At 42.9% G+C, this 21,795-nt stretch overlaps 1 protein-coding gene across 3 annotated transcripts in view; it reads right to left on the bottom strand.

The window, feature by feature from the left end:
* Positions 1-1,771: 1,771 nt before the first annotated feature.
* LOC112240367 (zinc finger MYM-type protein 2) overlaps positions 1,772-21,795 on the bottom strand; it is a 46,218-nt gene continuing 26,194 nt past the window's right edge. For all 3 annotated transcript variants that reach the window (XM_024408676.2, XM_024408685.2, XM_024408679.2), the window contains 18 exons: positions 19,656-19,812; positions 18,991-19,106; positions 18,235-18,360; positions 17,837-17,987; positions 14,344-14,516; positions 14,080-14,245; positions 13,962-13,996; positions 13,700-13,832; positions 13,461-13,582; positions 13,072-13,219; positions 12,478-12,615; positions 10,612-10,712; positions 10,081-10,243; positions 9,809-9,963; positions 5,134-5,248; positions 4,532-4,777; positions 4,242-4,380; positions 1,772-3,765 (listed from right to left, as the gene is read on the bottom strand). In XM_024408676.2, coding sequence (XP_024264444.1) covers positions 3,558-3,765; positions 4,242-4,380; positions 4,532-4,777; positions 5,134-5,248; positions 9,809-9,963; positions 10,081-10,243; positions 10,612-10,712; positions 12,478-12,615; positions 13,072-13,219; positions 13,461-13,582; positions 13,700-13,832; positions 13,962-13,996; positions 14,080-14,245; positions 14,344-14,516; positions 17,837-17,987; positions 18,235-18,360; positions 18,991-19,106; positions 19,656-19,812 — 2,592 coding nt within the window. In that variant the 3' untranslated portion in view covers positions 1,772-3,557. The remainder of the gene's footprint in view (positions 3,766-4,241; positions 4,381-4,531; positions 4,778-5,133; positions 5,249-9,808; positions 9,964-10,080; positions 10,244-10,611; positions 10,713-12,477; positions 12,616-13,071; positions 13,220-13,460; positions 13,583-13,699; positions 13,833-13,961; positions 13,997-14,079; positions 14,246-14,343; positions 14,517-17,836; positions 17,988-18,234; positions 18,361-18,990; positions 19,107-19,655; positions 19,813-21,795) is intronic.

Here is a 21,795-nt window from a genome sequence, read left to right as displayed (position 1 = left end):
GCTTTGTGATGAAGGTGGACACTGTCCTGTCCATCAAAGATAATGAGAAGGACAAACTAAACCCTCCATAATTTACACAGGGAGCAAAGAAGGCTGAGAAATCAGCTACTGTCAGATACACCATTATTGAGTATTGACAATGAGAACCAAAAGCTCAACAAGATGTCATGTGTTTAAATGTAATACTTATCTTTCTCCCTGGGCTTTACATTTTTTTTCTTCACTGGGGTCTGAGCCATGTGTTGGGAGCACAAAACGTTAGAAATGCAGTTGTCATCCATTCCCCCCCCTCGCCCCCATGGTCCGGTGCAGGTGTACGCTCTGCACCCCCCTCCCACTCTGTTGTTTTATAATTAAATGGCGACATTAGTTCATATCATGTGATTCGAAAAGAATTCATCACACATTAGAGGCCCTAATCACCACCTATAGTCTGCCCGTCGCCTGGGGCGCAGGGTTCACCACATGACCCTGCTGAGCGCAGCTCTTCCTTTGTGCCCCCTGAAAGAACCGGGGATTGAGCCCAAACAAAAAAAAAACACTAGGGTGAAAAATGTTTTTACACCTGATCCGCTCTCTCTCAGGGCTGGCTGTGAGCGTGCAGGGCCGTTTCAGCTTTAGATCAATGGGACAAGTTATTGGAGTCTGGCCAACTCTAACCGATAGAAAATAAAGAAAAAAGCTGACACTTCCCAACAACAAAAAAGACACGAAAAAAGACAAAACAAAAAAAAGAAATGAGGGGTTTATCATACATTTTTCATAAATGCTCATGATGAAATTGTCTGTCTTTTTAAAACACCTTAAGTTTTATGCTTGACCTTTTAAAAGATATCTAGATACATTTTACACTGATAATGCTTAGGCCTACACTCTGGTGGGGTTACAGCGGTCTATGACATACTAGTGGGATGGCTTTTAGGGATGGCTTTTAAGGTCTTACATCAGTCACACACACAGGGGAAACACTGCAGCATCTTTCAGACACCCTGTTGTGGGGCTCAGCATAGCAGTGCTCAGGTGTGGAATGATGGTTATTATTTTAACACAGCCTTTTGCTGTGATGTTAATAAATCAAGAGTTTAGGCACCATACGGGCCTCTATGCATGGGTCAATGGCACATGTGTGCGCTCATGGCAATAGCGCCCCCCATTGGGAACATATATTCAATACCATTGTTCAGAATACTATTCAAAACAATATGAACACTGAACAGTAATAAGAATAACATGTTTTAGAAATCAATGGACAATTCTGAGTCAACCCCAATCACTTTACACCTAACAATGGATCATTTACTAGAATGTCATCCTCAAGATGATACTGTATGGCAAGACATTAACATTTCAATCCAGTGAGAAAATAGGAATGGAACACCAAGCTTTTCATGGAAAGTCCTTACTGAACTTGAAACTTTTCATAACTTTACATCATCGTTTCCTGTCAAGTGATCCCCTTGCCTCTTCTCCTGAGCGAGTCTCAATAGTCTAACATGGCTTCCATTAACTGGCTCCTCCTCAGGTGTTGCTTTTAGACTATTGAGATGCACCTCCAGAGTTGTCGACATGCAACACCCCTTTATCACTTCTGTCTGCCACCTAACAGAAATGGGCCTTTCACCTTGGTACCCAGGAAACGAGTTGCCCCCACTATAGGTGAGGGCCCCTGTGTTAACGCCACAGACAGAGCCAGTGAGGTCTCACTCACATGGACACATCACACAGCTTCACAACCGTGCACGTAAGAGATATATAAGCAATGTAAAACATCTAAGAAATTAAATTATTTATTTTTATCAATTTGGCAGATCAGCCCACACACTGAATTAACCTGGCATGAAGTTACACACACTTTCAGTACACACAGGCACATTCACATTAGGCTTTGGAGCCAGCCGGCTAGTCACAGAACCAATTGTGACTCCTTTCCTTGACAGGCTCCATCCAGACATTCTCCAGCCTTGAAGCGTAGTCCACAGACAGTACATGGAAGGCAAGGTAGGTGCCATTCAAAGAAAAATCTAAATCAAACAAAATCCTATTCAGAAGTCAACGTAAAAACGAGGTATTCGCTTGTAATTTATTGATAGAAAATAATACAAATAAAATGTAAAAGGGTAATAACAGTAATAAAAAACATAAATAAGTTAAGGAGATGCAGAGCTTTCTAGTGTAATTTGGATGCCTGGAGATGGAGTAAATTTGGAAAACGTCACCAGGCATGTCTATAATGTGCTAATCCTGAAAGAGATCTGTCCACCCTAGTTACATCACAAACAGTTGCCATGTTAACAGAATATAACTCATTAGCTGGGAGTAATACAACACCCATTATCAAGTGCTACGTTTACAACTAAATAATCAACATCAAATAGCTTCAATGAGACAAAACAAAATACACTGGGATTAAAAACAGACAAAATATGTAGTCTTTAGGCAGTATACCATCTCCTTCATACTTGTACCGGCAACTTGGTCATGTAGATGGGATACAGCTTTTGTCAAATTTGCTAACCCTAACCATTTTCATAACCTTAACCTAATTCTCCTAACCTGCTACGTTGATTCTCCTAACCGGCGGCGTAATTTCCCTTAAACCTGCTACGAAAAGTAAATTTGATAAAAGCTGTCTCCCCTCTAGACAAAACCCTGCAGATCTTCTGAAGCCCCAGACAATACCCCTGCAGCCACCCCTACCTCCACCCTCAGAACAAAGAAACGGGAAAGACAGAGACACAGGAGAGCTCCAGGCTGCAGCAGGTTTAATTAATCAACTAATTAATGCTCTTAACGGAGGAGAGAAAAATGGCACACGCATCACAATGGAACACGCATCCCATCCCGGCGTACAAAGAACAAACATACAATAGAACCAAGACCAATCAATCAACCGCAATAAATAAATGTCTTATCTTTAAAAGGCTTCTGGGGGTCAAAGCTGAGGAGGATTCAGTGGGATGGATTCTGGTGGATGTCTATCTGTCTCTTCCCATCCCCTACTTAACTTTCAGAAATATTTACACAGCATAGCAGCCCAATCTGGGCTTAGTAAGTAATGCTACATCACGTGAATGGACTTCCCATACGGAAGGAAGAGCAGCAGTTCATGGGGAATTTGCATTTCACACGACACACTCCCAATATCGCCCCTAGCTACTTGCAGACCGAGTCCCCTTCCTTGGTCCTTCAGGGAAACGCTTTCCTCCGATCAGCTCTGGGCATGTGCAGCATAGAAATAGAATGAATAGAACGGGCTTGGAACCTCTAACCCTAACAATTTGACTGGTTAACACCACCAGCCCAACCAATTAAGCCATTATTAACTTAAATGGGTACGCCCGTTCTATACATTCTATTTCTACGATGTGTAGTTCCTTCTCACCTGACATCCACTGTACACTCACAGCTGGCCTGAGATCAGTGAGTAATGGTGGAGTAATGATGTAAAAGATAGAGAATGCAGCAACCCAGTTGTAATGTTGTTGAGGATGGGACTGGATGGAAGAAAAGAGGACCCTAATCCTCCTCTTCTCTGAGATGGAGAGGAAGAGTGGACTCTATTCCCCACCTCCCTCCTCCTCCTCTTCTAGATGGCGCTCTCTGTAGATGTCTTTGACCAGGAGGAGAGGGGTGAGGATGCTCTCCAGGACACTGCGGTCCAGAGGAGTAGAGGAGAACCACAGGGAGCTGTCACTGTCACTGCTGCAGCCCGATGCCTCTGGCTGCACATAGAACACATCCATACGCTGCCTCAACAACCCCGGGCTGCAGAGAGAGCAATGACCACATTAACCACAAATGTAATTATAGCTACGGAGCTACATTTGGGCCAATACATTTGTTGCAGATTGACATTGATTGGGATGAAGCTTGTCCTAGAGGCAGAACTGAGCGATTTCCACTAGATGGGCCAGTTGCAAAGTCAAAATTGGCTATATTGTAAAAATTCATATAAACAAAAATGAGCTTTTTGGTCTTAATTTAAGTCAAAGTTAATTTAAGGTTAAGATTAGCAGTGTGGTTAAGGTTAGGTTTAAATTCAGATTTTATGACTTTGTGGCTGTACCAGTTAGTGACCACTCTGCAGACCTGCCTCCAGAACAAGATTCCTGACGAAAAACACTAACCTGCATATTTGCTGTGCAGTGGTCCCTGACATTCAACACATAAATGACCACAATGTAGTAAGGTAAATTGACCACTTGAGAAAGTCGAGGTCATAGAAGAGAAAAGGGACACACCACTTGGAACGGTAGAGCTCGTAGAGTCTGCCCTCGTGCTTCTTGACTGGACAGTGGCTGGAGCTTCCTGAGCCGTCATCTGGCTCGTAGGCCGGGTCACTGTCCTCTTTACGTTTCCTCTTCCTGGACCCTGTTTGTACTACTCACAGACACAAACAGACAGGGAGGATTAACAACATGACAGGAGCCCTGGCACAAAAATAGGCACATCTAAAAAAATGCTGATAAAAAGATGCACTTGACCACAACAGTGTGTGTGTGTGTAAGTGTGTCTTAGTGGTCAGACTCACAGGGGTGGTCCTGTGAGGAGATGGAGGGGACTCGGATGCAGACAGTGGTTTCCTGTGTGGCTGGGTCTGTGTGGTCTGGCCCGTAGACGTTACTAAAGGAAAGGCACAGATGCTGCTCCACGGTGCGCAGGCCAAAGTACTTGGTGTTGAGATAGACCAGGGAGCGCAGCAATGCTGCAGGACTCTGCTCCCCAAGCAGCTTACAGCTCCACAGGCACTGCTCCTCCACACAGCCCCACCGAGCGCCTGGGGGTATAGACAGACCGATAACTGTTAACAACACTGATCATAATACAGTCCCTCTGGACAAACACTGATCCACACAAAAGCTGTTACAAATGAATGTGGTTTTAGACTGATCATGTCTACAGTGTCCTCATATCATACATTTAGTGCAATCACTATTGTTTCAGAATGTGAACAGCAAAAATAGTTCTAATCATTGGACACTGCGGGTAGGTCTACAACGGAGTTGCAGTTAAAAACAAACACTTCCAGGTCTAAAACCTTACCGTAAAGAGCATAGATGGAGTGTGTGCTGAAGATAATTCAGTTGATAGACGTGAATTGAGCAGTGATAAAGTGTAAGTGTATTTATTTACCATCTGGCATCACGCTGGGCTGCCAGTCTTTGAGGACTTTGTTGAGCTCCTCTCCAAACGGCTCGAAACACGGGTCACTGAACAGTTCATCTTTCCTGCCTTTGGCCTGCAGATGCTACAGACAAACAAACAGAGAATAACTGGACTAGGGGAAAATCTTGTGGAAAGCCAAACTTAGACCTGGTTATGAGATTGTGAAGAATATAGATGGTGTCCTCATATTATAAATAGTCAACACCATGTTTCAGGATGTGAACAGCAAAAGTTCTAATCATTGGACACGTCTTAAAAAAAATGAAAGGAGAGTAGTGAGAAATAGGTGTCTCTTCCAAATAAAGCAAAGCTTGTCTGATGAGAATGAGAACCCGCATGCCACATCACCATGGTTACACTGTAAATGCATCATTCAGAACCAAGGCCTCTTCCATCAATCATAACTGCAGCCCTATGAAACTATGACATCATCAGCCAGTCTGACTGACTCCCAGTCCCAACCCTGCATCTCGTCACAAACACCTAGCGCTGCCTGTGGCTACAACAGCCCTCTCCTTTCATGACTGCAGAGAGAGAAAGATATAGGGGGGCCTGGAGCCATTCTGATCCCATGCAACTATTCAGTCAATGAATATGAATTAAGAGACAATATCTCTTTCATCATCACTCAATGCCTAGGTTTACCTCCACTGTATTCACATCCAACCATACCTTTGTCTGTACACTATAACTTGAATCTATTTTATCGCCCCCAGAAACCTACTCCTTTTACTCTTTGTTCCGGACGTCCTAGACATCCAATTCTCATGGCTTTTAGCCGTACCCTTATCCTACTCCTCCTCTGTTCCTCTGGCAATGTAGTGGGGAGTCCAGGCTCTGCAGTGCCTAGCTCCACTCCTATTCCCCAGGTGCTCTCTTTTGATGACTTCTGTAACCGTAAAAGCCTTGGTTTCATGCATGTTAACATTAGAAGCCTCCTCCCTAAGTTAGTTTTATTCACTGCTTTAGCACACTCTGCCAACCCTGATGTCTTAGCCGTGTCTGAATCCTGGCTTGGGAAGACCACCAATAACTCTGAAATCTCCATCCCTAACTACCAAATTTTCAGACAAGATAGAACGGCCAAAGGGGGCGGCGTTGCAATCTACTGCAGAGATAGCCTGCAGAGTTCTGTCCTTCTATCCAGGTCTGTACCCAAACAATTTGAACTTCTACTTTTAAAAATCCACCTCTCTAAAAACAAGTCTCTCACCATTGCCGCCTGCTATAGACCACCCTCTGCCCCCAGCTGTGCTCTGGATACCATATGTGAACTGATTTCCCCCCCATCTATCTTCAGAGCTCGTGCTGCTAGGTGACCTAAACTGTGACATGCTTAACACCCCGGCCATCCTACAATCTAAGCTCGATGCCCTCAATCTCACACAAATTATCAATGAACCTACCAGGTACAACCCCAAAGCCGTAAACACAGGCACCCTCATCCTAACCAACATGCCCTCTAAATACACCTCTGCTGTTTTCAACCAAGATCTCAGCGATCACTGCCTCATTGCCTGCATCCGTAATGGGTCAGCGGTCAAACGACCTCCACTCATCACAATCAAAAGCTCCTTGAAACACTTCAGCGAGCAGGCTTTTCTAATCGACCTGGCCCGGGTATCCTGGAAGGATATCGACCTCATCCCGTCAGTAGAGGATGCCTGGTTATTAAAAAAAAAAATGCCTTCCTTGCGGGCCTCCCAGGTGACGCAGTGGTTAAAGGCGCTGTACTGCAGCGCTAGCTGTGCCACCAGAGACTCTGGGATCACGCCCAGGCTCTGTCATAACCGGCCGCGACCGGGAGGTCCGTGGGGCGACGCACAATTGGCCTAGCGTCGTCCGGGTTAGCGAGGGTTTGGCCGGTAGGGATATCCTTGTCTCATCGCGCACCAGCGACTCCTGTGGCGGGCCGGGCGCAGTGCGCGCTAACCAAGGTTGCCAGGTGCACGGTGTTTCCTCCGACACATTGGTGCCGCTGGCTTCCGGGTTGGATGCGCGCTGTGTTAAGAAGCAGTGCGGCTTGGTTGGGTTGTGTATCGGAGGACGCATGACTTTCAACCTTCGTCTCTTCCGAGCCCGTACGGGAGTTGTAGCGTTGAGACAAGATAGTAGCTACTAAAAAACAATCGGATACCACGAAATTGGGGAGAAAATGGGGAAAAAAAAACAAATTAAAACAAAGCCTTCCTCACCATCTTAAATAAGCATGCCCCATTCAAGAAATGTAGAACCAGGAACAGATATAGCCCTTGGTTCTCTCCCGACCTGACTGCCCAACCAACACAAAAACATCCTGTGGCGTTCTGCATTAGCATCGAACAGCCCCCATGAAATGCAACTTTTTAGGGAAGTTAGAAACCAATATACACAGGCAGTTAGAAAAGCCAAGGCTAGCTTTTTCAAGCAGAAATTTGCATCCTGCAACACAAACTCAAAAAAGTTCTGGGACATTGTAAAGTCCATGGAGAATAAGTCCATGGAGCTGCCCACTGCACTGAGGATAGGAAACTCTGTCACCACCGATAAATCCACTATAATTGAGAATTTCAATTATTTTTCTACGGCTGGCCATGCTTTCCACTTGGCCACCCTTACCCCGGTCAACAGCACTGCACCCCCCACAGCAACTCGCCCAAGCCTTCCCCATTTCTCCTTCTCCCAAATCCAGTTAGCTGATGTTCTGAAATAGCTGCAAAATCTGGACCCCCACAAATCAGCCAGGCTAGACAATCTGGACCCTTTCTTTCTAAAAAAATGATCTGCCGAAATTGTTGCAACCCCTATTACTAGCCTGTTCAACCTCTCTGAGATTCCCAAAGATTGGAAAGTAGCTGCTGTCATCCCCCTCTTCAAAGGGGGACACAATCTTGACCCAAACTGCTACAGACCTATATCTATCCTACCCTGCCTTTCTAAGGTCTTCAAAAGCCAAATTAACAAACAGATCACCGACCATTTCAAATCCCACCGTACCTTCTCTGCTATGCAATCTGGTTTCAGAGCTGGTCATGGGTGCACCTCAGCCACGCTCAAGGTTCTAAACGATATCTTAACCGCCATCGATAAGAAACAATACTGTGCAACCATATTCATTGACCTGGCCAAGGCATTCGACTCTGTCAATCACCACATCCTCATCAGCAGACTCAACAGCCTTGGTTTCTCAACTGATTGCCTCGCCTGGTTCACCAACTACTCACCAACTATCAACTACTTGTCCGGGTCCCTGCCAGTCTCTATGGGGGTGGCACAGGGTTCAATTCTTGGGCCGACTCGCTTCTCTGTATATATCAATGATGTCGCACTTGCTGCTGGTGAGTCTCTGATCCACATCTACGCAGACAACACCATTCTGTATACTTCTGACCCTTCTTTGGACACTGTGTTCACAACCCTCCAGACGGGCTTCAATGCCATTCAACTCTCCTTCCGTGGCCTCCAACTGCTCTTAAATACAAGTAAAACTAAATGCATGCTCATCAACCGATAGCTGCCTGCACCTGCCCGCCCGTCCAGCATCACTACTCTGGACGGTTCTGGTTAGACTGTAAACTCTCCTACCAGACTCACATAAAACATATCCAATCCAAAGTTAAATCTAGAATTGGCTTCCTATTTCGCAATAAAGCATCCTTCACTCATGCTGCCAAACATACCCTCGTAAAACTGACCATCCTACCGATCCTCGACTTTGGCGATGTCATTTACAAAATAGCCTCCAACACCCTACTCAACAAATTGGATGCAGTCTATCACAGTGCCATCCGTTTTGTCACCAAAGCCCCATATACTACCCACCACTGCGACCTGTACGCTCTCGTTGGCTGGCCCTCGCTTCATACTTGTCACCAAACCCACTGTCTCCAGGTCATCTACAAGACTCTGCTAGCTAAAGTCCCGCCTTATCTCTGCTCGCTGGTCACCATAGCTGCACCCACCCGTAGCACGCGTTCCAGCAGGTATATCTCACTTGTCACCCCCAAAGCCAATTCGTCCTTTGGTCGCCTCTCCTTCCAGTTCTCTGCTGCCAATGACTGGAACGAACTACAAAAATCTCTGAAACTGGAAACACTTATCTCCCTCACTAGCTTTAAGCACCAGCTGTCAGAGCAGCTCACAGATCACTGCACCTGTACATAGCCCATCTATAAACAGCCCAAACAACTACCTCTTCCCCTACTGTATTTATTTTGCTCCTTTGCACCCCAGTATTTCTACTTTGCACACTCATCTACTGTCAAATCTACCATTCCAGTGTTTTAATTGCTATATTGTATTTACTTTGCCACCATAGCCTATTTATTGCATTTACCTCCCTTATCTCACCTCATTTGCTCACATTGTACATAGACTTATTTTTCTACTGTATTATTGACTGTATTTTTATACGTGTCGAACTGCTTTGCTTTATCTTGGCCAGGTCGCAGTTGTAAATGAGAACTTGTTCTCAACTTGCCTACCTGGTTAAATAAAGGTGGAGAAGAAAAAATAAATAAAATGTATAGTAGTATCTGTGAGTAGTATCTGTCAGATCCGTGAACACTGTCTGATGGGGGAGGAGCAAAGGGCTGAAAACTGAAATGGAACCAGGCTACAGAAGGTGACCGAGGAGAGGAAACTAAACAGGAAGGTGACTGACCTGCTGGATGCCCAGGCAGAGGTAGAGGATGCTGTCAGGGGCGTAGCGCTCTCCGTTGGGCCGCCGCACCTCGCGGACGAATCGGGACAAGGCCAGGCTGAGCTCTGACGCTTTTAGAGAGAGCAGGTTACTCTTCGACCGGGCCGGTGGAGATTCTGAGGACAAATAATTATAATCTCTTACCAATTTAATTATATAGCACCTTTCATACAGAATGTCCAGTGGTTCCAAGTGATGTACGATAATAGTTTCTGTGGGTGGAGCTTACTCACCCTGCTTGAGGCTGTCTTTCCCTTTAGCGTCACCTGATTGGTCAGTCGAGGACAGCGCCCACCGTTTCCAGGCGTTGACCCCGTAGTGAGACCTCAGGGGTAGCGAGCGCCTCTCTGTCATAGGGGGAGAGGGGTCTCCCTCTACAGCTCGCCTCTTATGTCCCTGAAACAAGCACACAGCCCTATGAATGAGACTTGTAATGTCTCGGTGGACGCCTTCGTGTGGGAGATCTTATCCACTCCACCATTTTATATGTTTATCTTCATAAGAACATCATTCATGGTTTATTATTTCATGTTCTCATGTGAAAAATAACAATCACAGAGTTTATTTTTACAAGGACAGTGGACATGAATCAACATTTCAGTAAAAGTGCCGGTTTTAGCCAGTCGGCTCATTTTCAACTGCAGACCCTGGGCAGGTTGTGAACAGCAATAGAGTTCTAATCGTTGGGCACGCTTCTGCTTCCAACTGGAGTGAAATGAAAGGTTAGGTAGATGAAAAGGGTCAGGGTGGTTAGAGTAGTGTACCTGTCTCCTGGCTCTGGGTACCTCATCCTTCTCCTCAGCCAGGAGAGGGGGCAGGGTGAACCCCATATCCACGTCCAGGCTCTCGAGTGTAGGAAAAGGGTCTGGGGTTAAAACAGGACAGACAGACAGGACAAACGGACACAGGTAAGGGATGAGCCAATTCAAAGCCCACCAGACTGGAGTTCGACAGAGGTAGGCAGAGCTAAAGTGAGCCGGACTGAGCTGAACCAATCTGGACCGAACTGTGCTGTGCCAAAGCAAGCCAGACAGATGGAGAGGGAGGTGAATGAGTGAATTAGCAATGGCCTTTACCAGAAGGGGTGCGGGTGAATTGAATCATCAAACAGCTGTTGCTACATAACTACCTTCTCTCTAATGAACACGTAGTCCAGAGCTGCTGGTCACAGGCTCAGTTAGCCAGGTTCTTATTTGTATTATTATTGTATTCCTATATTACATAGGTTTTATTATTGTATTCCTGTATTAGCTAGGTTCTCTATTGTATTATTATTGTATTCCTGTATTAGCTATGTTCTCTATTGTATTATTATTGTATTCCTGTATTAGCTAGGTTCTCTATTGTATTATTATTGTATTCCTGTATTAGCTATGTTCTCTATTGTATTATTATTGTATTCCTGTATTAGCTATGTTCTCTATTGTATTATTATTGTATTCCTGTATCAGCTAGGTTCTTTATTGTATTCCTGTATTAGCTAGGTTCCTTATTGTATTATTGTAGTCCTGTATTAGTTAGATTATTTATTGTATTATTGTATTCCTGTATTAGCTAGATTATTTATTGTATTATTATTGTATTCCTGTATTAGCTATATTATTTATTGTATTATTGTATTCCTGTATTAGCTAGATTATTTATTGTATTATTGTATTCCTGTATTAGCTAGATTATTTATTGTATTATTGTATTCCTGTATTAGCTAGGTTCTTCATTGTATTCCTGTATTTGCTAGGTTCCTTATTGTATTATTGTATTCCTGTATTTGCTAGATTATGTATTGTATTATTGTAGTCCTGTATTAACTAGATTATTTATTGTATTATTATTGTATTCCTGTATTAGCTAGGTTCCTTATTGTATTATTGTAGTCCTGTATTAGCTAGATTATTAATTGTATTCCTGTATTAGCTAGATTATTTATTGTATTATTGTTGTATTCCTGTATTAGCTAGATTATTAATTGTATTCCTGTATTAGCTAGATTATTTATTGTATTATTGTTGTATTCCTGTATTAGCTAGATTATTAATTGTATTCCTGTATTAGCTAGGTTCTTTATTGCATTCCTGTATTAGCTAGGTTCTTTATTCTAGTCCTGTATTAGCTAGATTCTTTATTCTAGTCCTGTATTAGCTAGGTTCTTTATTCTAGTCCTGTATTAGCTAGATTCTTTATTCTAGTCCTGTATTAGCTAGGTTCTTTATTCTAGTCCTGTATTAGCTAGGTTCTTTATTCTAGTCCTGTATTAGCTAGGTTCTTTATTCTAGTCCTGTATTAGCTAGGTTCTTTATTCTAGTCCTGTATTAGCTAGGTTCTTTATTCTAGTCCTGTATTAGCTAGGTTCTTTATTATATTGTTATTGTATTATCTAGGTATTTTAATGTAATTCTACACCTGGCCTTCTGAATGCACTTCTGAATATAAATACACCTAAATGAATCCCTTCGTCTGATATGCCATAATATTTTTTTTTAAACACCCATGTCACATGGTGATATTGTTTAGCACCTCTCCACTGTAGTGAGAGACAGAGAGCAGTCAAATAATATCATTTTCCACAATAGAGGACAGGACTAGAAAGTGTCTCAGTGTCAGGGTGGTCAAATGCTGCTCAGTAGTCGTACCTTGAGGAAAGTCGTTCTCCAGGTCCAGATCTGGTTCATACTTCTCCTCCTCAGCCTCCGATTCAGAGCTGCTGTTACTGGAGCTGCTGCTGCTGGACCTGGCCTCTCCTTCTCCTCGCTCCCTCTTCACCTTCACATCTGAAACAGTCACACAACACAGCAATCAACATTTCATCTGTGGCAGCTTGCAGTGATGAATGAGGCAGAGAAGTGCATCCCATTCAGCTAGACAAAGATGCATACCGGTAGCCATGGATAAAGAAGCGCCGTGGTTTGTTTCATGTCCTCATATAACAAAATACCAATCACAGAGTTTCAGGATGTGAACAGCAATAGAGTTCTAATCATTGGACACGCTTAAAAGTATTTGAGTCACGCTTGATTTAGTTTTGAGTTTGCACTTTTGGAACTGTGGATGTGAAGTCCTTTGTAGCTAGGTTGGTAGAGCATGGTGCTTGTAACGCCAGGTTAGTTCATTTGATTCCTGGGACCACCCATAAGCAAAATGTGTTCACGCATGATTCTAAGTCGCAGAGTTTGCTAAATGGAATATATTAAGTCGGTACCCAGCTTTCTTTCTGTGTGTGTGTGTACCTGGCTTCTGGTCCTCTGCAATCATCTCAGCCATGGAGAGGTCAGCCTCATGGGGGTCAGTGGGGACTTTGGCCTTCAGCTTGTTGATGGTCTGGACAATCTGCTCTGTGCCCTGCAGTGTGGTGGGCAGGAACACTGGCACTGGAACCTGGGGTAGGAGGGAGAGACAGGGACCACTGGCTGGTTAGGGACTGTTTTTTTGTTAAATACTGGAAAGACTCATTCAAGAGTAAATATCCACTCCACCTTATCCATGGTTGTTCTCATATTTACAAGATGTGAACAGCAATAGAGTTCTAATCATCGGACACACTTCTGCATAAAATTATTCAGGATTTGCACTTTTGGGACTATTCCATTAGTTCCATGGAGCCCAGGGTGTTTCTTACCGGGACAGGTAGTGTGATGGGAATGGGTGTGATCTGGGCGTAGAGGTTCATGGGGACTGGGATGAACACAGGTACAGGGATGGGCACAGGAATGTACTCCCTCTTCACCCAGTCATCCTCATCTGGAGACAGACACACAGATCAAAAGGTCAAACCAAGGACATACTACTTCGTGAGAGACATAATGTGCCGCACAGTTTGACCTTTGATTTCCCAAACAGTAATATTGAGGTGTCTACCTGTCTGTAGGAGCTTGCTCTGCATGTGTGGTTTGCAGTAGGTGGCCTTGGTCATAGTGAGAGGCTTGCAGAGTACAGCTTTATTCTTCACATCCTTTAGGATCCCTCCACCGGTGTACGGCTGACTCAACATCTAGGAGATAACAGATGATACAAGGATAACAGATGATACTTGTTAAAGAAGGACAATAATATTCCTTACCTTACAGTCAGCTGTGCTGTAACGATTATAGGGTTGTAACATTAAGTACTTTTTCCTCACCGCAATGTTGGTTGCCTCAGTTTGTATTCCAAATCCTGTCAATAGAAAACATGGTTCAGTAAGTCAACCACACAGATGCACTTGTTTTCAAAAAGTCTAAATGCACACAAATTAGTACCAAGTCTGGTGTTCTCTGGGCCCTTCTGCGTTGCCAGGTTTGGTTCGTTCTGCTGGCAGTAAAAGCGGAGGAGACACTGCTGGTCACAGAAGTGCTTCATCTCTGCTCTCCACTGCACTGACTCAGTCAGGTTCCCTTGTACCTTACAGCAGTCACAGCGTGCCGCCTGGTGGACATAACAGGAAACACAAATCACCTCCTGGATGCACAATTTTGAGAATTATGATTTTTCATAGTGAGACTGATTTAGGTATGCGTTCTGACCTTGTAGTACCACTCATGGAACTTCTTGGCGCAGGTTTCACTGCAGAAGTCCCTGGACACCCCAGCCAACTGCCTGGTCACTCCTCTCTTACACAGCTGAGTGCAGTAGTTACAGGTGACACACTTCAGACCCAGCCGCTTGGCAAAGTCCTGCTTGAACAGCAGCTTACAACCTGAGGGGAAATAGGGACAACAACGTTTAGAGGTTATACGATGTCAATGCTCAAGTGACAAACATACTTTATACACTCATGTGTTGTCTGGGTAAAGTAGGGCTGGACAATTTTATTCTAACTTCTGGGCAATTCACGATATATATATATATACATTTAAAAGAAAACGATTCTCTAAATAAGCGTTGTTGTACAATTAAAGGTCAAATCCACTGCATTAAAAACAGTCAGCAATAATCTAATGAATTCAGGTCTTGTGAAGTTATATCTAGGCTGAATATAAGTCTTCCACAACCATAAGACCCACTCATTTTTTATTTAACCTTTATTTAACTAGGCAAGTCAGTTAAGAACAAATTCTTATTTTCAATGACGGCCTAGGAACAGTGGGTTAACTGCCTTGTTCAGGGGCAGAACAACAGATTTTTACTAATAATGTAATCATTTTATCAAAATAGATCAACCTGCTTTTTTGCAATAATCACTGATCTGGCTTTCAAGTCTGTCCATTAAAATAAAAATTTTATTACAAATTTAACCAGAACCATGCATAATGCACATTCACTTCTGGCAGGCATTAAGCTATAGAAAATTAACCCAGATCTCAAACAATCTCTCAAGCACAAGCTCGCATGCTAGTGACTAGCCATCTAATCTTTATATTTCAAGTTTAGCCAACTTGGATCTGTTTGCTAGCTAACAGGGTAGTACAGTTGAATGGTTATGAACACACCCTTCTGTTCGTCTCCAACTGTAAGCATGTCCACTTTGTTCAGATGTTGAAATCTAGTGGCCTGCCTTATTTCTCAGAATGAGATTGAGTGACAATTCTATATACAGTGGGGCAAAAAAGTATTTAGTCAGCCACCAATTGTGCATGTTCTCCCACTTAAAAAGATGAGAGAGGCCTGTAATTTTCATCATAGGTACACTTCAACTATGACAGACAAAATGAGAGAGAAAAAAATCCAGAAAATCACATTGTAGGATTTTTAATGAATTTATTTGCAAATTATGGTGGAAAATAAGTATTTGGTCAATAACAGAAGTTTATCTCAATACTTTGTTATATACCCTTTGTTGGCAATGACAGAGGTCAAAGGTTTTCTGTAAGTCTTCACACACTGTTTCTGGTATTTTGGCCCATTCCTCCATGCAGATCTCCTCTAGAGCAGTGATCTTTTTGGGCTGTTGCTGGTTAACACAGACTTTCAACTCCCTCCAAAGATTTTCTATGGGGTTGAGACCTGGAGACTGGCTAGGCCACTCCAGGACCTTGAAATGCTTCTTACGAAGCCACTCCTTCGTTGCCTGGGCGGTGTGTTTGGGATCATTGTCATGCTGAAAGACCCAGCCACGTTTCATCTTCAATGCCCTTGCTGATGGAAGGAGGTTTTCACTCAAAATCTCACGATACATGGCCCCATTCATTCTTTCCTTTACACGGATCAGTCGTCCTGGTCCCTTTGCAGAAAAACAGCCCCAAAGCATGATGTTTCCACCCCCATGCTTCACAGTAGGTATGGTGTTCTTTGGATGCAACTCAGCATTCTTTGTCCTCCAAACACGACGAGTTGAGTTTTTACCAAAAAGTTATATTTTGGTTTCATCTGACCATATGACATTCTCCCAATCTTCTTCTGGATCATCCAAATGCTTTCTAGCAAACTTCAGACGGGCCTGGACATGTACTGGCTTAAGCAGGGGGACACGTCTGGCACTGCAGGATTTGAGTCCCTGGCAGCGTAGTGTGTTACTGATGGTAGGCTTTGTTACTTTGGTCCCAGCTCTCTGCAGGTCATTCACTAGGTCCCCCGTGTGGTTCTGGGAATTTTGCTCACCGTTCTTGTGATCATTTTGATCCCACGGGGTGAGATCTTGCGTGGAGCCCCAGATCGAGGGAGATTATCAGTGGTCTTGTATGTCTTCAATTTCCTAATAATTGCTCCCACAGTTGATTTCTTCAAACCAAGCTGCTTACCTATTGCAGATTCAGTCTTCCCAGCCTGGTGCAGGTCTACAATTTTGTTTCTGGTGTCCTTTGACAGCTCTTTGGTCTTGGCCATAGTGGAGTTTGGAGTGTGACTGTTTGAGGTTGTGGACAGGTTTCTTTTATACTGATAACAAGTTCAAACAGGTGCCATTAATACAGGTAACGAGTGGAGGACAGAGGAGCCTCTTAAAGAAGAAGTTACAGGTCTGTGAGAGCCAGAAATCTTGTTTGTAGGTGACCAAATACTTATTTTCCACCATAATTTGCAAATAAATTCATTAAAAATCCTACAATGTGATTTTCTGGATTTTTTCCCCTCATTTTGTCTGTCATAGTTGAAGTGTACATATGATGAAAATTACAAGCATCTCTCATCTTTTTAAGTGGGTGAACTTTCACAATTGGTGGCTGACTAAATACTTTTTTGCCCCACTGTATGATTGTGTTTTATGCTTATTGCAAATTTGTAAAACACAGACTAGACAGCTAGTATAACAGTCTTCGGCTAAAATGCTGCTAGCACTACTTGGTACCACAATGCCACGCGCGACTACCTTAGCATTCCTTTTCCAGAGTCAATGTTCATTGATACTCCCGTTTTAGTAATGTCTGCTCTGCGCTCAATTTGACTCATTAGAAAGGTTAACTTCTCCTCTATTACAGTAAAATAATGTCTCAATGTGTTTCAGTCTCCATATGACCGATTCTGTTGGACCAAAAACTCAAATACAAATAGCGAGTTGAAACCGTTTGTCAGAGAGGAAGAAGTGATCGCTCATCTTTGTTGATGTGAGTGGCAGGGGGAAGGGCTTGGTGTATTTGTGTAAACTGAAGGAAGAGGCAAAGCGAGATGTTTCACTCTCGCTAAAATCTTTCCAAAATAAGCCCAATGCGTTTTTATGGTCTAAATTTGGACCTAATCTTGTCGCTTGCCTTCCCGCCTTTGGGACGACTGCCATTGTTAGGACAGAAGCATGTGCATCTCATCATTATATACAGATCTCTGGTGTAAATGGGAAGGTGCGTGCAGCACAGAAGGAGAGAAGGAGACGAGCGGACATAAAACGAAAAATACAACAAAACTTGATTCTTGCAATATAGGCATTTGGGACATCACGCAAAAAAACATAAATGAGAATGATTCGAATTCCTTTGACCTATTGCCCAGCACTAGGCTAAAGTGCCCAGGCTAGTGGCAGAACATGTCAGGGACATGGAGAAATATGGGATGAGGACAAGTATTATTCACTCTGGGTTCTCTCACTCTCCCAATCAAAACAGACTAGCTGACAAGGACACAGATTAGGGAGTGAGGTCATTGTCAGACCTTCGCTGCAGAAGGGCCTCTTGACCCCAGAAAACTTGACAGTCTCGTGGAGCGTCTTCTCCTCCTGGCAGTACTCGCAGAAGGTGACGATGCAGTGCAGCTTCTTGTAGTCCTCACAACATATCTTACTGCAGAACTGGTACACTTTATCCTGGGGGGAAAAATACATACCCACACAATGTTAAATGCTCCTGCATATTTAATTGAGGCTTGACCACTTGATATATATCCTGGACACAGAGGGAGAGGTTGAGCATGTACACTCACAGACTTCAACAGAAAAGGTGTACAATTAACTTTAATGCTCAATTTTCTGAAAAATGTTTTAAAAAATAAAACTAAAAATATAATATAATTGTGTTATATAAACCAAGTTCATGACCACAAAGTGAATGTACCTCCCACTCCAGGGTTTCAGGCTTCAGGCTGAATGCTCCTCGACAGTAATTACATTTGAGCTGGATGTTGTGGTTCGTTGTAGACAGGGGAGTCTGTCCATTGGTTACTGTTTGAATGTTTGTATTCTGAAGAGAGAGAAAGAAACATTTCCTTGAGCTGCAGGAAACTAGATAAGGTAACCAGAAAGTGAGGGACTTCTTAATTGTTTAGTTGCACTGCACAAGACATGTTCTTTCTTATTTTTATTTACTCCTTTTTCTCCCCAATTTCGTGGTATCCAACTGGTAGTCTTGTCCTATCTCTGCAACTCCCGTACGGACTTGGGAGAGGCGAAGTTCGAGAGCTGTGCATCCCCCAAAACACAACCCCGCTTGACACAATGCCTGCTTAACCCGGAAGCCATCCACACCAATGTGTCAGAGGAAACAGCATTACACCTGGAGAACGTGTCAGCGTGCATTGCGCCCGGCCCAAAACAGTAGTCACTAGTGCGCGATGGGACAAGAACATCCCTCCCGGCCAAACCCTCCCCTAACCCAGACGGCGCTGGGCCAATATGGACTCCAACAAGGATCTCTGTGGCACAGCTTGCACTGCAATGCAGTGCCTTAGACCACTGCGCCACTCGGGAGGCTAGACATGTTCTTTCTGACGTGAAACCTAACTGTCAATAGGCTTTTATAATTCTTATTCAAATGTTTTGTCCTGGTTAACAAGGTGATATTTAAAAAAGAAAGAAAGGAGTCGGTACATACCTGAAACTTGGTGACACACGTTGAGCTGCAGAAGTTTAGGACATTCCCCTCAAGCAGCGTGGCCTGGTACTGAGGTAACGAGGTCTTCTTACAGAAGTGGCATGTGGGCTCCGAGTCTGCAAAGGAACAAAAACACCCCTTGACACATAACCTTCCTACACACGGTATGATCAAATGTAGGTACTGTAAGTACCAGCACCTTTATAATTGTACTTGCTGTACTGCACCCACACGCCAACGCATATGTACACAGAAGAAAATGAAACAACTTCAACTACCAAATTTACCACATTCCACACATCAAAGAAACCACACCAACAGTCAGTGTGAATGATGTAAGATGTGGGCTCACTGGAGAGTGAGAGTGGCAGTGCACTAATATGTGGCAGGTAGCCTAGCGGTTAAGAGCGTTGGGCCAGCAACTGAAAAGTTGCTGGTTCAAATCCCTGAGCAGACTAGGTGAAAAATCAGTCAATGTTCCTTTGAGCAAGGCACTTAACCCTAATTGCTCCTGTAAGTCGCTCTGGATGAGAGTGTTTGCTAAATGACTAAAATGTAAATGTGTGAGACAGGGTTCAATTCAGAAAGTTCAACTATAATCCAAGTAAAAACGTGAAAATTGAGGACAGTGATGCACTGATGGTGAGGTATAAACAACTACTAACCGAGGACAGTGGTAGCGGTGCTGGCGATCTTGGTCTTGTTCATGCAGGCTGTGGAGCAGTATGGTTCCATGGTGCCGCTGGCCCCGATGCAGTGAGTGACTTCACTAGACCTGACCATGGCACTACAGCCAGTACACATTGTCATCTTAGAGTGGGGCTAGAGGAATAAGGGAATACAAATACATTGCCTTCAGAAAGTATTCATACCCCTTGAATTTTTCCAGTTTTTGTTGTGCTCCAGCCTGAATTTTAAATGGATTAAATTGGAGATGTTGTGGTCACTGGCCTATATACAATACCCCATAATGTCAAAGTGTAATATTTTTTGGGGAAATATTCAGAAATTAATAAAAAATGAAAAGCTGAAATGTCTTGAGTCAAAAAGTATTCAACACTTTTGTTATGGCATGCCTAAATACATTCAGAAGTAATAATTAACTTCACAAGCCACATAATAAATTGCATTGACTCAAATAATAGTGTTAAACATGATTTTTGACATACAATTATCTATAAGGTCCCTCAGTCGAGCAGTGAATTTCAAACACAGATTCAACCACAAAGACCAGGGAGATTTTCCAATGTCTTGCAAAAAGGGCACCTATTGGTAGATGTGTAAAAAAAAAATATATATATATATATATATATATATATATATAGAATATTCCTTTGAGCATGGTGAAGTTATTCATTACACTTTGGATGATGCATCAATACACCCAGTCACTAAAAAGTGGCAGGTGTCCTTCCTAACTTAGTTGCTGGATAGGAAGGAAACCACTCAGGGAATTCACCATGAGGCCAATTGTGACTTTAAAACAGTTACAGAGTTTAATGGCTGTGATAGGAGAAAACTGAGGATGGACCAACAACATCGTAGTTACGCCACGAAACTGACCTAATTGCTAGAATGAATGAAGGAAGCCTGTACAGAATAAAAAATATTCCAAAACATACATCCTGTTTGCAACAATGCACTAAAGTAATACTGCAAGAAAATGTGGCAAAGCAATTAACTTTTTGTCCTGAATACAAAGCGTTATGTTTGGGGCAAATCCAATACAACACATTACTGAGTACCACTCTCCATATTTCCAAGCATAGTGGTGACTGCATCATCTTATGGGTATGCTTGTCATCGTTTAGGACTGGGTAGATTTTCAGGATAAAAAATAAAAGGAATGGAGCTCAGCACAGGCAAAATCCTAGAGGAAAACCTTGTTCAGTCTGCTTTCCACCAGACACTGGGAGATTAATTAACCTTTCAGCAGGACAATAAACTAAAACACAATGTCAAATCTACACTGGAGTTGCTTACCACGAAGACCGTGAATGTTCCTGAGTGGCCGAGTTAGAGTTGACTCTTAAATCTACTTTAAAATATGTCAAAACCTGAAAATGGTTGTCGAGCAATGATCAACAACCAATTTGACAGAGCTTGAAGAATTTTGAAAAGAATAAATGGGCAAATGTTGCACAATCCAGGTTTTGAAAGGTTTTAAGGAACTTACCCAGAAAGACTCACAGCTGTAATCACCGCCAAAGGTGCTCCTAAATGTATTGACTCAGGGGTGTGAATACTTATGTAAATGAGATATTTCTGTATTTCATCTTCAATGCATTTGCAAAAAAATATTAAGCATGTTTTCACTTTGTCATTGTGGGGTATTGTGTGTAGATGGATAACACATACACTACTGTTCAAAAGTTTGGGGTCACTTAGAAATGTCCTTATTTTTTAAAGAAAAGCTATTTTTTTTGTCCATTAAAATAACATCAAAATTAATTAGAAATACAGTGTAGACATTGTTAATGTTGTAAATGACTATTGTAACTGGAAACTGTGATTTTTTATGGAATATCTACATAGGCATACAGAGGCCTATTATCACCAACCATCACTCCTGTGTTCCATCGGCACGTTGTGTTAGCTAATCCAAGTTGATCATTTTAAAAGGCTAATTGATCATTAGAAACCCTTTTGCAATTATGTAAGCACAGCTGAAAACTGTTGTCCTGATAAAAGAAGCAATAAAACTGGCCATCTTTAGGCTATTTGAGTATCTGAATCATCAGCATTTCTAAAGTTCTGACTCTGTTATGTGCTTGTAGTCCCTGACATATTCTATCTATTACCTGC

The sequence above is a fragment of the Oncorhynchus tshawytscha genome, linkage group LG03 (genome assembly GCF_018296145.1).
Source record: "Oncorhynchus tshawytscha isolate Ot180627B linkage group LG03, Otsh_v2.0, whole genome shotgun sequence".
Lineage (NCBI taxonomy): Eukaryota > Metazoa > Chordata > Actinopteri > Salmoniformes > Salmonidae > Oncorhynchus > Oncorhynchus tshawytscha.
Note: the sequence above shows the minus strand (reverse complement) of the source record. Positions and strands in the feature narration are given on the sequence as shown.